Below are 15,267 nucleotides of genomic sequence, written 5' to 3' on the forward strand. Positions count from 1 at the left end.
TCATCTTAACCACTGGAGAAAAGATCTCATCAAAATCGACACCATACTCCTGCTTAAAGCCCTTGGCAACCAACCTGGCTTTATACCTTGGCTTAGCTCCAAGTGTGACTTTCAATCTATACACCCACTTGCATGGCAGTAATTTCATGCCCTCAGGCAACTGCACCAATTCCCAAGTACCATTTTTATGGAGACTGTCCATTTCAGACTTCATGGCTAGTTCCCATAGCCTTTTATCATGCATTTGCACGGCTTCCTTGTAACAGGAAGGTTCTCCACAATCTGTAAGCATAATAAAATCTGCTCCTGGAACAAATCTGTCTGGCGGTTTCATTTGTCGAGTGGACCTTCGAACCCATTGGTCTTGCTGTCCAACTTGCTGCTCACCTAAAACAGGTGGCTGTTCCAGTAGATCAGGCTGCAGAATTATGCCTGGGAGGTCTTCCAAAGGTGGCATGTCCCGTAGTACATCTTCCGCCACTGCGGGCTGTCCATTTGGACCTGCTGCAGCATCATGCATTGGCTGATTACGCTGCTGTTGTGGCTGATTCGCAGCCTGCCTGAATTGTACAGGATGTCCCGAGTCATCAATGTCAACCTCTGAAGCATCAGAAGGCTTATCTGCTGCCTTAAACATACATGACTCATCAAATAAGACATCATTGCTGCGTATTAGCTTCTTATTCACAGGATCCCATAGGCGGTAACCCATCTCACCACTGTCACCATATCCAAGAAAAATGCATTTAAGAGACTTAGGATCAAGCTTGCTGCGATCTTCTCTGCGTATATGCACGTACGCAGTGCAGCCAAAGACCCTCAAGTGCTTATAGGAAGAAGGTTTTCCTGTCCAAAGCTCCTCTGGCACTCTGCCATCTAGTCTTTTATTTGGTAACCTATTGATGAGGTGTACTGCTGTTTTTACAGCTTCAGCCCAAAATCCATGAGGTAAAGCAGCATGTGACATCATAGAGCGAGACTTTTCTCGTATGGTTCTATTCATATGCTTTGCAGTGCCATTTTGCGCTGGACTGTAAGGAGTAGTGAGTCCTCTTTTAATACCTCTAGCATCACAAAATGCATTGAATGCATTAGACATATACTCCCCACCGTTATCTGACCGCAAAGCCTTCAGGTTCTGCCTGTTTGGTTCTCAACCATAGCAAGCCATTTCTGGAACACTGGAAAGACATCACTCTTCAATCGAAGAGGATACACCCACACCTTCCTTGTGGAATCATCTATAAATGTGACAAAGTACCGTGCACCTCCAAGTGAAGGACTAGGCATCTCACACACGTCTGTATGCACAAGCTCAAGTTGAGCATCTTTATGTCCTAATCTCCTTTTATGAGGACACTGTAACTGTCTACCATATATGCAGTGCTCACAAAACTTTAAATCAGAAAATTTAAGAGACGGTAAGTAGCCAAGGCGAGCCAATTGCTCCATTCCACTTATGCTCATATGTCCCATCCGGCTATGCCACATAGAAATATTCGGCAGCTCAGTGGCATGAATATCAGCATGATTACCTACTTTAGCATGAAGAGTATACATTGTGTCAACCTTAGAGCCTCTGGCAACAACCAGGGCACCTTTGGTGACCTTCCAGAAACCATGACCAAAGCTGGTCACAAAACCTTCGTCATCCAACATACCAGTAGAAATCAGATTTTTCTTGACTTCGGGTACATGCCTAACATTGTGAAGCATAAGCTGAGTACCATCAGCAAATACAAGCCTGACATCTCCAACACCGACAATACTGCATGCATGATTATCCCCTAGAAAAACGACTCCATTACTGCCTGCTGCATATCTTACAAACAATTCTTTGTAAGGTGTAACATGGAATGAGGCACCTGAGTCAATGATCCAAGAGTGCATGTCTGCAAAATCTCCTGCATGGAGAGAATGAGCATCCAAAGTAGAGAGAAATAGAACCTCTCCCTCACTGTCATAACCGTGTGTAGAATGAAGCTCTTCAATCTTCACACTGCTCTTGCCATGCTTACTGGTACAATTGCTTTTGCATCTGATGCATCAGTGTTTTTGGCTTTGTCTCTCTTATCATTTTTCAGTTTAAAGCACTGCTTTTTGGTATGTCCCTTTTTGCCACAGTAGTAGCACTCAACATCTTTGTTGAAGCGGGACTTGCTCCTCCCTTTTCCCCTTTCCTGAGATTTGCCTCTTTGCTGACTTCTCCCCCTTGCATTTAAGGCATTGTTAGGCTTTACTGTATCTGAGCTTTCAGCTTCTGCTCTTCTTGCAAAATCAGCCCTGTGATATCTGAAAAACTTATGAAAGTGTTTGCATTTGTTACAGCTGTGGTGAATGTATCCCAACTTTCAGGAAGAGAGATCAAGAGTGCCATACCCTTGGTTTCCTCATCCACCACATATTTTTGATTTGCAAGTTGAGTGACAATTGAATTAAACTCATTGAGATGTGCATCCATGGAGGTCCCTTCCTTCATCTTCAGATTGAAGAACTTGCGCAACCAATATATCTTTGTGGCTACACTTTGCTGCTCATATGTGTCCTGTAGCTTTTTCCACACACCCCAGGCTGTTTTTTCACCATCCACATTCCAAACAACACTCTCATGGAGTGACAATTCAATTATGGACTTTGCTGACAGATCAGCTAGTGCCCAAGCATCATCAGTTGTGCCAGTGGGCTTCACACCTTTGTGTATAATAGGAGCATGAAACTGCCTGAGAATTAGCACATTCAGGACCATCTTTTTCCACATTGGGTAGTTAGCAGCACCCTGCAACTTTTTAATATTGAGAAGAGAAGATTCCGAGGATGAAGCCATTACAATCAGCAAGAAATATAACCCACACTTGAGTGCCTGACTCCCTGCAAACTAAGTGCACAGATGCACTTGTAGTTGTGCTCAAAAGTTAATTCCTGCAATGGAACACAGGACCTGCAACTTTCTCCCACTTAACAGTAAATACTGTCTGTTTCCTGCCTGCTGCAGATCCAGAACAGCAATACTTAATGCATTAATTGATGCTCTGTAGTACAGTACAGCAGTACCTTTATTTGACACAATGTATGTCCCTGCTGTAACAGTGAAAACAGCACTATTTTATGCACTTTAAACTTCAGTAAAGTGACTGTTTACAGTCCAAAAGTTGACTCCGGACAGTACCTGACTGTACTTTCTAGTACAGCAACAGAAATTGACTGTATAACTGTCCAAAACTGTCAGAATTAGACTTTCTCTTGCCTCTATAACTGTGTTACACAGTTTAGAACTTGAATGAGGCAAAAGCCCCTTGACTGGAAGCCGATTTTTGAAGATTTTAGTGCATACACCGCTTTCCCAAAGCTCCACTGATCACATAAAGCATCTAGGTGTTTCCCCCAACACTGATATGCATAACAATGTCAAAAGCCCCAATTCATATGCATCTGCCACTGTCCCGTAAGTCATAAAATGCATCAAATCCTTGCACAAATCAACTCCAATCAGGAGGATATACGCAAACAAGTGCGTGTATAAGCCAATGCTTGGTTGTGGCTACAAAAGCCCCTTGATTCTGTACCTTGTGACTTGAAATTCTCAATACCGACTAGGTACTCACGGGAGTGTAGTCTGCATCATTTTGTAAGCCAAAGCTCTCCAAAGATTTTAAGGAATACCAAAGGCATTAATCAACAGTTTGTCCCGAAATCAGGGCGAGGACGCTTGGCGGGAGGCGGGGAAAGAAGCGATACTTACTTAAGTGTACTAACTGTACTTGGGTGGCCATAGTGCCTTTACCCCAACAGACCCCACAAATGTAAACTGCTCCTGACACATGATAGCTCGAGATGTATTGAAGATCATGACCTTCGTTTACCTAGGTTGACCTTCAAATCATGAGACTCAAAAAATGACTGTAGTGCGTCTAGGTGTCTCTGAAGCCCCTCTGCTGAGGAAGACAAGAGAGCCACGTCATATGCATTGAACAAAATCTGGATCAGCGTGCCCGCAAGAGAGCAACCTACACCCCCTGTGTCTGCATCACTATCTCAAGCTCGGCAATGTAGAGGCCAAACAAGGTAGGCGACAAAGGACACCCTTGTTTGACCTCGATGGTAGATGGTACTCATGATCTCGTCTGTCCACCCGGATCCTACCGGAACTTTGCCAGAAGCTCTCTCGTAAAGTGCCATGACAGCCCAAATGATCTCCTAGTCATAACCCAAGTCATGTAGGCGCCGTATGAGGCGGGCTCTTGGGACCATGTCAAATGCCTTGCGGAAATCCACAAAGCAACAATAAACCCTCTGCTTCCGTGATCTCGCCTCCCCGATGATACATCTGAGCGTGAGAATGTGGTCCATGGTTCCATGATCACGCCGGAATCCGGCCTGTCCTACTGCTCTAAGTCCTCAACACTCTGCAAGTCTACTAACCTCGGAGTCAAGTACTGATCCATAAATCCTGGACATGACATGTCCAATCATAATGGTCCTGTAGTTCTCCGGGCTCATGGGATCCCCTGCCTTGTGGATGGGTGAGATAGTGTTAATGGTCCAAGTGTGTGGAAATCCCAAATAAACCACTTCATTAAAAAGCTTTGCTAAGATCGGGGCTAGGAGGTTAATCCCATATGCAATGAACTCAGTGCATAGCCCCTCATGGTCCTTCACTCGGCCATTATGAAGTTTCATTACGGCATCCTTTACCCCTCCTCTAGTAAAGAGGATGCAGGATGTGGGACGAGGCATGTGTGAGAGGTTAGGGACTGGCTAATTTGGGATGTCATAAAGTGTGCGTGCATAATCAAACCAGATCTGGGTGTCAATGAGTGGCGAAGGGGACCGTCCTTCTAGAAATCTCCCCCAGAAGTCCTTAGAGTTGTTACTAAACGAAATGTTCAGTAGCTCCTCCTCGTTTCGACGAACGAAGTCTAGTTTCTTCCTCTGTACCAGTCTACGGTATTCACGTAGCATATCTGGTGCGCTTGGGAGACTGTTTTTGGTTTCAAATCTGAGTTGACAGCGTAAGGCCTTACACTTATCATCATACCAACTCAACAACCGGCGCCATGGGCATGAGTATGTCACTGATCGTAGATGTAGAAGGAGCTGAGACTGGAACTAGAGCTGGGCCTGAAGCGGGGACTGAAGTCTAAGTAGAGATAGAGATAGAGGGAGCTGAGGCTAGAGCTGAAAACGAAACTGACACTGTAGCGGGAGTTGAGGTTGAGGTAGAGATAGAGACTGAAGAAGCTGACGCGGGTCCTACTTTTGCCTTGCTGTCTACCCCGAGTCCACTTCAATTGTAACGTGTGTTCACATTCTCCAATTTCAGTTGTGTCGTTTGCTTTTTTTTGTTGTTGTTATTATTGTCATCTTTCTTAGCTTTGTCTCCCATTTCTCTTGGGGTGCGGGTGCAGATCTTACTGTTTGACCGGGACCGGGAGCACCGGTTCCCCCCCCATAATGGGAGGCACATCTAGTGCGAGGTGTGGAGAGGCAAGGCAGAAGCCTGAGGTGGAGAGGCAGCCAAGAGGTGGAGAAGAAGGAAGGGCTAAGATGACGAGGAACTTTTCTTTTTTTTTTAATGGTGGTTTTTTTTTTTTTTTGAAGTTCCAAAAAAAAAAAAGAAGCGAAGGTAGCAAGGGGAGCAGAGAAGGGGGGGTCGGTGGATGAGCAGAAAAGGAGGGAGGGAGGTGGCTGAGTGAGGGGGTAGCGGGGAGCGAGGGATGGCTGAGGAGAGCGAGGGGCTGAGCGGGGGCCAAGGCTAAGCGGGGAGCAGGGCTGGCTGAGTGGGGGAGCAAAGAGCGAGGGAGCAGGGAGCGGGAGAGCGAGGGAGCTGAGTGGGGAGTGGGAAAGCGAGGGAGCGGGCAGCAAGGGGTGGCTGAGTGAGGGAGCGAGCTAGCAGGGAGCGAGGGGTGGCTGAGGGGAGCGAGGGTCTAAGAGCTGCGAGCGAGAGGGCAGTGTCGCATGAGCGGAGAGCGTGAGCATAGGGAGCATAGCGTGAGCGTAGGGTCAGTGTGAGCGTGAGCGTAGGCTGAGCATGAGCGTAGACTGAGCGTGAGTGTTGTGAGCGTTGCGTGAGCGTGAGCGTAGGCTGAGCGTGAACATCGGGGCATTGAATAATATCACTATTAAGCACAGGTATCCGATGGCTCGGATCGATAATTTTCAGTAGATAGATCTTAAATGTGGCTACCATCAGATCCGTATCAAAGCCGAAGATGTGCATAAAACCACTTTTAGAAGCAGGTTTGGACATTATGAGTTTTTGGTAATGCCGTTTGGACTTACCAATGCTCCAGCTATATTCGTCATGCTTATGAACGATTTACTACGTCCGTATATCAGATAGTTTGTAGTACATTTTATTGACGATATTCTTGTGTTCAGCAAAAGTATTGCTAAGCATCATGAACACTTAAGAATAGTGTTCAATACTTTGAGAAAAGCCAGTCTTTATGTAGGCAAGACTTGAATATTTAGGATTTATTATTACTCATGAGGGGTTAGAAATGGTTCCAAAGAAAGTGGCTGCGATACTGACTTAGCCTATCCCTCAGAGTTTGACCGCTTTGCGATCATTCTTGGGATTTGTCCAATTTTATCGAAGGCATATCAAAGGATATTCCGAAATAGTATCGCCATTTACTTATCTGACCTCAGATAAAGTACCTTTTATATGGGGACAGAATCAACATGGAAGTTTTAACACCATAAAACAAGCTGTGGTCTTAGAACCGGTGTTAAAAATAGTTAATCCCCAAAAACCGCTTTTCCTTGAAACGGATGCAAGTGGCATTGCGGTAGGAGCAGTTCTCCTCCAAGAGGGAAGGCCAGTAGCCTTTGAAAGCAAGAAGCTTACTCCCTCTCAACGAAATTGGCCAACTCATGAATTAGATTTGTATGCTCTTCTCCATGCTCTAAAAACATGGAGACATTATTTGTATGGGTCAAAGTTTTATGTTGATGTTGATCATGATACTCTGAAACATTTTTATAAACAACCTGACTTGAGAGGCCGCCAAGTGAATAAATTAATATCCCAAGAGAGGGGTAGTAAATATGCATTTAAGAGATACCCTAGAATGAAGACATGTGGCATACTAGATCCATCTAGGGAATTGGCGCTTGGTGGAATTTGCAAGCTGGAGCCTTCACGTTGTTGGCTATTCTGAGGTTTTGCTACCACCGAGGTTGGCTAGGAGGAAATTTTGAGTGCCTGCCACGTGATTGATCGTTGAACAGATGAAATGAAGCGAGTTCAAGTATAGTGATCATTATACCTCTACCAGCCCATACAAGAGCAGCTATCCGGAAAGAGCATGCTAGTGTTACTGGTACATCACTCCAAAAAATACTGAAACAATAATCCAACTCATATTGCCCCTGGTGCAAGGTCTACTTCCCTATATGGGCACATGTATCTCAGAGCTATACAACCCCTCTCAGGTCCAAACTAGTACACTGACACTAGATCAGTGAACCTTAGTGCTCCAATGACAATGGGTTTATAGACCCAGTTCAGAGTAAGGGGGGGTGACGAGTGATGGTTTGCCCTTGCCGGTCGCAAGCGGACTCAGAAGTCACTATCACACGGGAGGTGTTGGATAGTTGGACTTGCTCTTTCCAATATTGCGGTGGAGGGGGGATCAGTCTACTCTTTGCGTGTTGGGTCTCACACTCTTTGCTCTGAAGGGCGGTTTTGGAAATATCATAGTCAAAGAGTGTGTTGGTGTGTAGTACTAGGTGATCTAGTATGACTTGTGTGGGTGCCACGTGTCATCATGGGATATGCACTAGGTGCTAGTGCGTGAGTGAGTAGCCTATATAAGGCTTGTACTTCACTTGTCTTGACATACTTGATGAATGCATGAAAGCCTTTGTCATGTCTTCATTTGAGCATCATTTCCTCACACCCTAACCTCTCTCTCTCTCTCTCTCTCTCTCTCTCCACCATGTTTCTAGCAATGTCCACCCCTCGAACACTTATTATTGGCATTTCCTCGGTATCGCTATCAGCATCTTTCTTCTTTTCCTTGCTCTTTAAGCCTTCACTCTTTTCCAGAGCAACAACTTGGTTTCGCAACTCTCATAAGTCTTAGTCGGGTTGACTGACTCCAGCTTATGCAAATCTACTTGAGTTCACCCTGTGATTAGCCACACTCGCATAGACTTATCATCTGGTACATTACTCAACTGATTGATAAGAGGTCGCATCCTAAGCACAAAGTCTGACTCTTCTTATTTTGCTTTAGCTCACTCAGCTTTGTGCAAAGACTTCTTCATTGATCTCCTGCCTATACCTTCGCAGGAATGCTTCAGACATTGTAGACGTATTCTTTGTGCACCTCGTAGCTAGTAAGAATATATTTCATCCTTCTAATGTGAGAATTAGCCTATGTATATGTGTTCAACATAGTAGGTCGGATGCATGGACATGGTGTTTCTGCCTTATGCCAGTGTTCAAGCCACAATTGACTTGAAGATTGCATAAGGTGCTGTTCAAAGTGTTCAGTCCCTGTTGAAACAAAACTAAGCGTAAGGTGCTTCCGTCAGGCACCATTTAAAATATCCCTAAAAATTTGACGCCACCATTGCAACTCCTCCCCCAAGGATTTCAGCGTCTCCTTCTACCTCAAACCTCTCTCAACACTCACACCTCTCTCCTACTACCCCCTCCGCTGATGTGCTCAGCCCCCCCGCTCACCCCCTCGCACCCCTCCTCTCACCTCTCCACTCAGCCCCCGCAGCCCCTCGCTCAACCCCCCCGCTCACCCCTCCTGCTACCTCTGCTACCCCCCCGCTACCCCTCTCGCTACCTCTGCTACCCCCTCCCACAGTCCACTAGCTCTGCTACCCCCTCGCTAACCCCCTCCGCTACCCCTGCTACCCCCCCGCTACCTCTGGTACCCCCTCGCTACCCCCCCCTTTTTTTTCTCACCCAAAAAAAAAACACTCCTCAGCTTCGATCTTTTTTTTTTTTTTAAAAGAAAAAAAAGAAAAAAAAAGAGAAGCAGCTTCGACCTCCTGTAATCCCTTCTTTGCCCACTGTTGTTTCCCCCATAATGAAGGAAACAGGGGGATGAGGACAGGAGACTAGGCGGGAGACCCTTCGATCCAAATTTGCATACGCGTGGAGATGGGGAAGCGGAACGGTGACAAGGCGAAAACACAAAAGCAACCCAGTCTGGAGGACTTCAACAAACGCAGCAACCGGAGCTGTTTGACAGTGGATAGCACCGCGGTCCAGAAGAAAGGAGCCCACCCAAAGCCCATGCCGCTCACCACATCCTCGACCTCTATGGTTACCACCACTATTTCACCACCATCATCCGCCTCATCATCTACGCCACCTCTCTCCTCCCCCTCTCCTGCATCATCATCACAAGTCTACTCTCCAGTAGCCTCACCACTGGCGCCACTAGCCACGGCTCCACAGTACTTTCTCCTCGTATCACCTCTACCTCTCAATCAGCCACCCTTCATCACCTCGTCCGACCTCGCTACTCCTACATATCACTCCACCACCCAGATCATGTTGTCCCTACCCTCAGTACAACCTCAGCAGCCCACCTTCATTCCAACCCCTCTCGAGATCCAGTTCCCACCTGGACCAGGACATCTTAGGCCCCCGCCAAATGCTTGGGACTCCCTATTGACTGAGATACACAGCATCCGGGCCTGTGAGGCAGAGCAGGCCCGATACACCCAGGAGTAGGCCCGATACACCCAGGAGCAGGCCCGCATTATACATGAGCAGGGCACCCTTATCCAGGGACTCAGACACGACATCACACAGCTTCGAGAGGAGCTCGGGACCCTCAGAGCAGTGCCTGGAGCGACCCCAGTCACAGAGATGGAGGCACAGATAGCCACGATACAGTCGGCTATAGCAAAGACGACTAGATGGGTGGACGTGGCGAAACGAGAGCCCGCAAAGGCAACCGTTTCAGTCGCCATACAGGAGCAGCAGCAGAGGGCTTCGAAGGCCCTCAACATCCGGGTACGAGGGATCACGTGAGACAGCACCAGCACCACTACGATGCCCATGGAGGAGGCGATCACCTTTGTGACCACCACCATGGGAGTCCCCGACCATGGCATAATCCCTATCCCTAGACCTAATGACTCTCCACTGCTATGATTTTGGATAGTTTTTTCTTAAAGTGACCACAATTATGGACTCCATTTGTATATTATATGCATCCTCCTTCATCTTAGGTCATAATCATGTAACCATTTGTTGATGCTCTTTTTTTGTCATGCCTCAGTTGACTAGTGTACCCGGTATGAGAGTTAACATGTCTATATAGGTTCATGCATATAGTAGCATGAAAGAATCTATGTTAATATGGATACAAACTAATCAAGTGCATGTGCATGAAGATGTTTATTGAGAAGTGATAGACATGAAGGTTAATGAAGTTGATTGTGCAAATAATTATTTGGAGCAATGCGATAACGGAGCAACAATGCAAGAAGCAGCATGCATAAAATAACATATGTTCAATCTATATCATTTTGGATATAAAGACTCTAGCTAAGAGCAACGTCTCTCAATGTAATCATATAATAACTAGTATTGAGTAGTGGTTCTAGGCTAGGTTATCCTCATTGCTCTAATTGATAGACTAGTGCCTCAAGCCAAGGTGATATCATCTTTATGATGTCCCACACCAGCCCACTCCAAATCTCATACACACACCTTGCCCCACCACTTGCACGTTGTTCACCAGAGGGGGAGTCAAGGACGCGACATTGAAACTGCACAATGGCCGAGCAAAGGATCACGAGGGGCTATGCACTGAGTTTATCGCATATGGGATTAACACGTTAGCCCCGATCCTAGCAAAGCTATTCAATGACGCTGTTTGCCTTGGCTTCCCCCGCACCTGGACACTCAACACCATCACCCCCATCCACAAGGCAGGGGATCCCATGGATCCGAGTAACTACAGGACTATCATGATTGGACATGTGATGTCCAAGATCTATGCAGCTGTATTGGATGCATCGGTCAGCCTATTCACAGAGATGAGAGGGCTCAGAGCAGAGGGTCAGGCCGGTTTCAGACGAGACCATGGGACTATGGATCACATACTCACACTCAAAAGTGTCATTGAGGAGGCCAGATCTCGGAAGGAGAGGGTATATTGTTGCTTTGTGGATTTTCGCAAAGCCTTTGACACTGTACCTCGAGCTCGTCTCATCACACGCCTACAAAGACTGGGATTTGATCAGGAGATCATCTGGGCAGTCATGGCACTGTATGAGAGTCTTAGGCCGAGTTCGGACAGGCGCAGGTTGGACAGATGAGATCCTGAGTACCATAGGGGTCAAACAGGGTTGTCCCTTATCACCGACCCTGTTTGGCCTCTACATCGATGAGCTTGAGACTTTCATGGGGGCGTTCGGAGGGACCGGTTGCTCACTTTCCAAGATCATCATCAAGATTCTTCTTTATGCAGATGTTGTGGCACTCATGTCGTCCACACCTGAGGGGCTCCAGCGACACCTAGATGCACTGCAGGCTTTTTGTTTATCCCATGATTTGGAGGTCAACCTTGGCAAGACCAAGGTCATGACCTTTAACACCTGTCGAGCAAACATGCAACGGAAGCAGGTTACTTTTACTTTCGGTGGGTCACCAATTGAGATCATATCCTCATACACTTACTTGGGGGTCATCTTCTCCGGCTCGATCTTCACGATGAGACAGCGATGCAGGCCAGACAGAGCAAGGGATACGCCTCACTGGCTCGGCTAGAGAGACAATGCTTTCACTCCCACTTCCAGGACCCTCGAACCAAGGCTCTTCTCTTCGACTCCTTGGTCCGACCAGCCGGTATGTATGGCAGCCCTTGTTGGGGGCCTGACATGTCAGAGATAGAGCGGACACGGGTGGAGCACGTGCAGATCCTCATGCTCTCATGGATGATCTGGGGGAAACCGTCTGTACCACATCACATCATTCAGGCCGAGTTTGGTGCTTCTCCACTCCAGCTAGATGCATCCTCTCAGACCATCACATATCTACACCGGGTTAGATCATATGGGGACTGCACATCAGGGAGACACAGGTTGCCATGGTTGGCTCTCGATTCCTCCATGAGGTTGGCAACACCGGGAGACGAGCGATGCTAGTATGCACGGACTCACAGATGGTTTGTGAGACTAGGGTTCCACATCAATAGGATACCTCCTTTTCAGTACAGTTTAGATGCCCCTCCGGTACTCCCACCCACCATCCCGATTAGGCCACACACCAACCAAGTCATTCGAGAGGATCTCCTGCAGCTACACACCTTTAGGACCTAGTTGGAGCCGAGGGAGCTCCCAGTGAAGCTGAGTTTCTACAGAGATTACTATCTTCGTATTTCGGAGGAGGGATTCATCACACCACCGGGGTACACTGAGCTTTATATGCCTCACTCACTACAGATCTCCATCGGACAGTTTTGGGTATCATCACACCGGCAGAGCAGAGGGGATTCCTAGGGAGCATCGCTTATGCATATTGTGCGACTGTCAGGAGGTTGAGTCGGAGGAGCATTTTATTTTCAGGTGCCCAGTGTACTACAAGATTCGAGGTCGTTACCACTGCCTCTTCAGAGACGACTCCGGGCTCCTTTTCAGATTCCTCGCCTACCCAGATCAGAGATGCCTCGCGGCCTTCATTCACGAGGGGGTCCGACACAGAGAGTACTTACTCAGGCAACGAGGCTTGGCCACATCATCAGACACCTCTCAGAGCAGGATCGCAGAGTTCTTCCCATCGAGTAACATTGATCGTCCAGTCTCTAGCCGCAGACATGACAGAGACCCCGACCCGACAACTGCACCACGACACACGAGACATCGAGGGGGGACACAGATCACTCTGGGGGACCCCCCGTCATTGTTTAGACCCAGGATACGTCCCATGGGAGTCACGGTGGCTCTGGCCTTGTGTCGAGCCTCGTCCAGGAGACCGAGTGACATTGATCGTCCAGTCTCTAGCCGCAGACATGACAGAGACCCCGACCCGACAACTGCAGCACACACACAAGACATCGAGGGGGGACACAGATCACTCTGGGGGACCCCCCGTCATTGTTTAGACCCGGGATACGTCCCATGGGAGTCACGGTGGCTCTGGCCTTGTGTCGAGCCTCGTCCAGGAGACCGAGACGCACGGCACCCCTTAACGGGCGCCAACGTCCCATCACCGGCTATGCACCAGCCAGGGCAACATGACATACAGAGGATTCCGCTCCACTCCAGTCCTTTTCTTTTCTTTTCATTGTTACATCCAGATGTATTTGATTATGTATGATCAGACTTAGGGTTCAGCACGGGTGATGATGCTCGTTTCAGTAGCTCCACCCTTACTGTGATTTGTATCAGGTTTTCTTTCAGTCTCATAGACGCATCGGCCTTCCGAAGACTAATAAAATTTCTTTCTTTCTTTCATGCCCCTCTCTTTACCACCTTGCCTTCTCAGCCCTCTCTGCACGCATGTCCTGTTAACCATCTCTCAACACCTCGCCCGCTTTCAGCCCTCTCTCACCCTTTGCCACTCTCAGCATTCTCAATCTCTCAGCCCCCTCTCAGTGTCCTTTAACTCCGCCCTTCATTCTCAGCCCCCCATTAAAAGATCCTGGAGGACCTCAACACACGGTTCATGACATCCAAATGTCTACTGAACGTGCAGACTTTAAATATGTCCTGATGTTACAGACCTTTCTTGTCACTCTAAGCTTCTTTTTTACTCATTTTCTTCGTTCGTAGCTCCAACTACAATTTGTATATATTGTTGCCAAGCCTTCATGCCTTTCTCATAGCTGTTGATTTCCTTTATTAGCTATCATACAAGCAAAGACTGAAACACAGATGTTTATATGTATAGTGCAGGTGGCCGTACAAGCTAAAACTTTTCTGGTAACTTCCACCAAAAGAATCTCAAGATAGCCACCTTACCCAAAAAGTTTCTATCAGCTCACTGTGTCTGCACTGCTGATGCGGCACACCCCCCGTAAAATAGAACTTTATGCACATCAGATAAGTGTGTGCACATACGCATGCCCATGTGTGTGTGCACCTAGACCCAAACACATACATACACTGGGTGTGTGCGTGCTCACACATACACAAGCGTACGTGCACAGTGCACACGTGTTTATCCACTGGTCAGTGTTATGAGTGTGTACAAGTGGATGTGCGCACATTTGTGTGTGTGTTTGCATGCACACACACCAACATATATTACACTCCTAAGACTTGCCAAAAGATACTCAGATCATAGCATGCACACACACTCATATGCATTACACTCCTCAGACTCGCTGGTGGATACTAAGATAACAGCACTACCATGATAACACAGCCCTTGAAATGGCAACCTTTATCTTGCTAGAGCAATATTCAAAGGACTGATTAATAGCAACCCTGGATGTTTTGTAAATACCCATTTATATGTTTTTGTCTTGGGGAAGCGAGCACCATCATTAATTCTTGTTTTTATAATATATTTATTCCTATTTCCCCAATGCTCCCACTTTTCATCCACGTTGATAACAACATTCATGGTCGTGATAACTCCTTTGGTCTGTAGACAAAAGTGACAACAATTTCTCCTCCCCCCCCCCCCCCCCGGGCCCCTGAATTTTCACATCACTTCACATCTCTCAGCATGGGGGTGGGGTGTGATGCAGGGTCGTACCTTTATGCATACATATATAAAATGAGAATCTTTATCCTCCAAGGAAAAATCACTTGCATAACTACCATCATCATGTACCAATACCGGATCTAAGTCTGAGCTTGAGCAACCCTCTAAAGCCTTTTTGGAGCCTGGTTGAGCTGTGCAATAAAGAAGACTTCTCAAGTCAGAAGCTTGAAAAAAGATCAAATGCTTAATTGCAACAGAAGAGTTGAGAAAGCATTGTCCTCTGGTTAAATATAAACCATACTACAACTAGACTCATTCAAACCCCAACCACTCCCCCTTTTTCAAGGACAACAGAGGCTGCACAACCCCATAAGAATCAAGCGTGATTGACTACACGATTAATAAATCCACAAGTCATTGTGAAGTATCTGGTGAGACATTGGAGTCCAACCACACGGCCAGACATACGACCAGCTGTTAAAAAACAGAAATCCACAGCGACCCCCTAGGCTCACATATATGAGCAGGAAATAAAAAGGTAATATCCCAGTGCAGGTTGGCCCATGCCTGTTAGGAGATGAACAAATGCATGACAGAAAGCATGGCCCACAAATGCTTTACAAAGAGCA

The 15,267-nt window shown here is 47.1% G+C and overlaps 1 protein-coding gene across 2 annotated transcripts in view; it reads right to left on the reverse strand.

Annotated features, from left to right (window-relative positions):
• LOC147905626 (S-adenosyl-L-methionine-dependent methyltransferases superfamily protein) overlaps positions 1–15,267 on the reverse strand; it is an 85,746-nt gene that overhangs the window by 17,915 nt on the left and 52,564 nt on the right. For both annotated transcript variants that reach the window (XM_087381039.1, XM_087381032.1), the window contains exon 8: positions 14,690–14,829. In XM_087381039.1, coding sequence (XP_087237165.1) covers positions 14,690–14,829 — 140 coding nt within the window. The remainder of the gene's footprint in view (positions 1–14,689; positions 14,830–15,267) is intronic.

Source organism: Dipteris shenzhenensis, chromosome 1 (assembly GCF_047967505.1).
Source record: "Dipteris shenzhenensis isolate YYH24624 ecotype China chromosome 1, Dip_SZ_1.0, whole genome shotgun sequence".
Lineage (NCBI taxonomy): Eukaryota > Viridiplantae > Streptophyta > Polypodiopsida > Gleicheniales > Dipteridaceae > Dipteris > Dipteris shenzhenensis.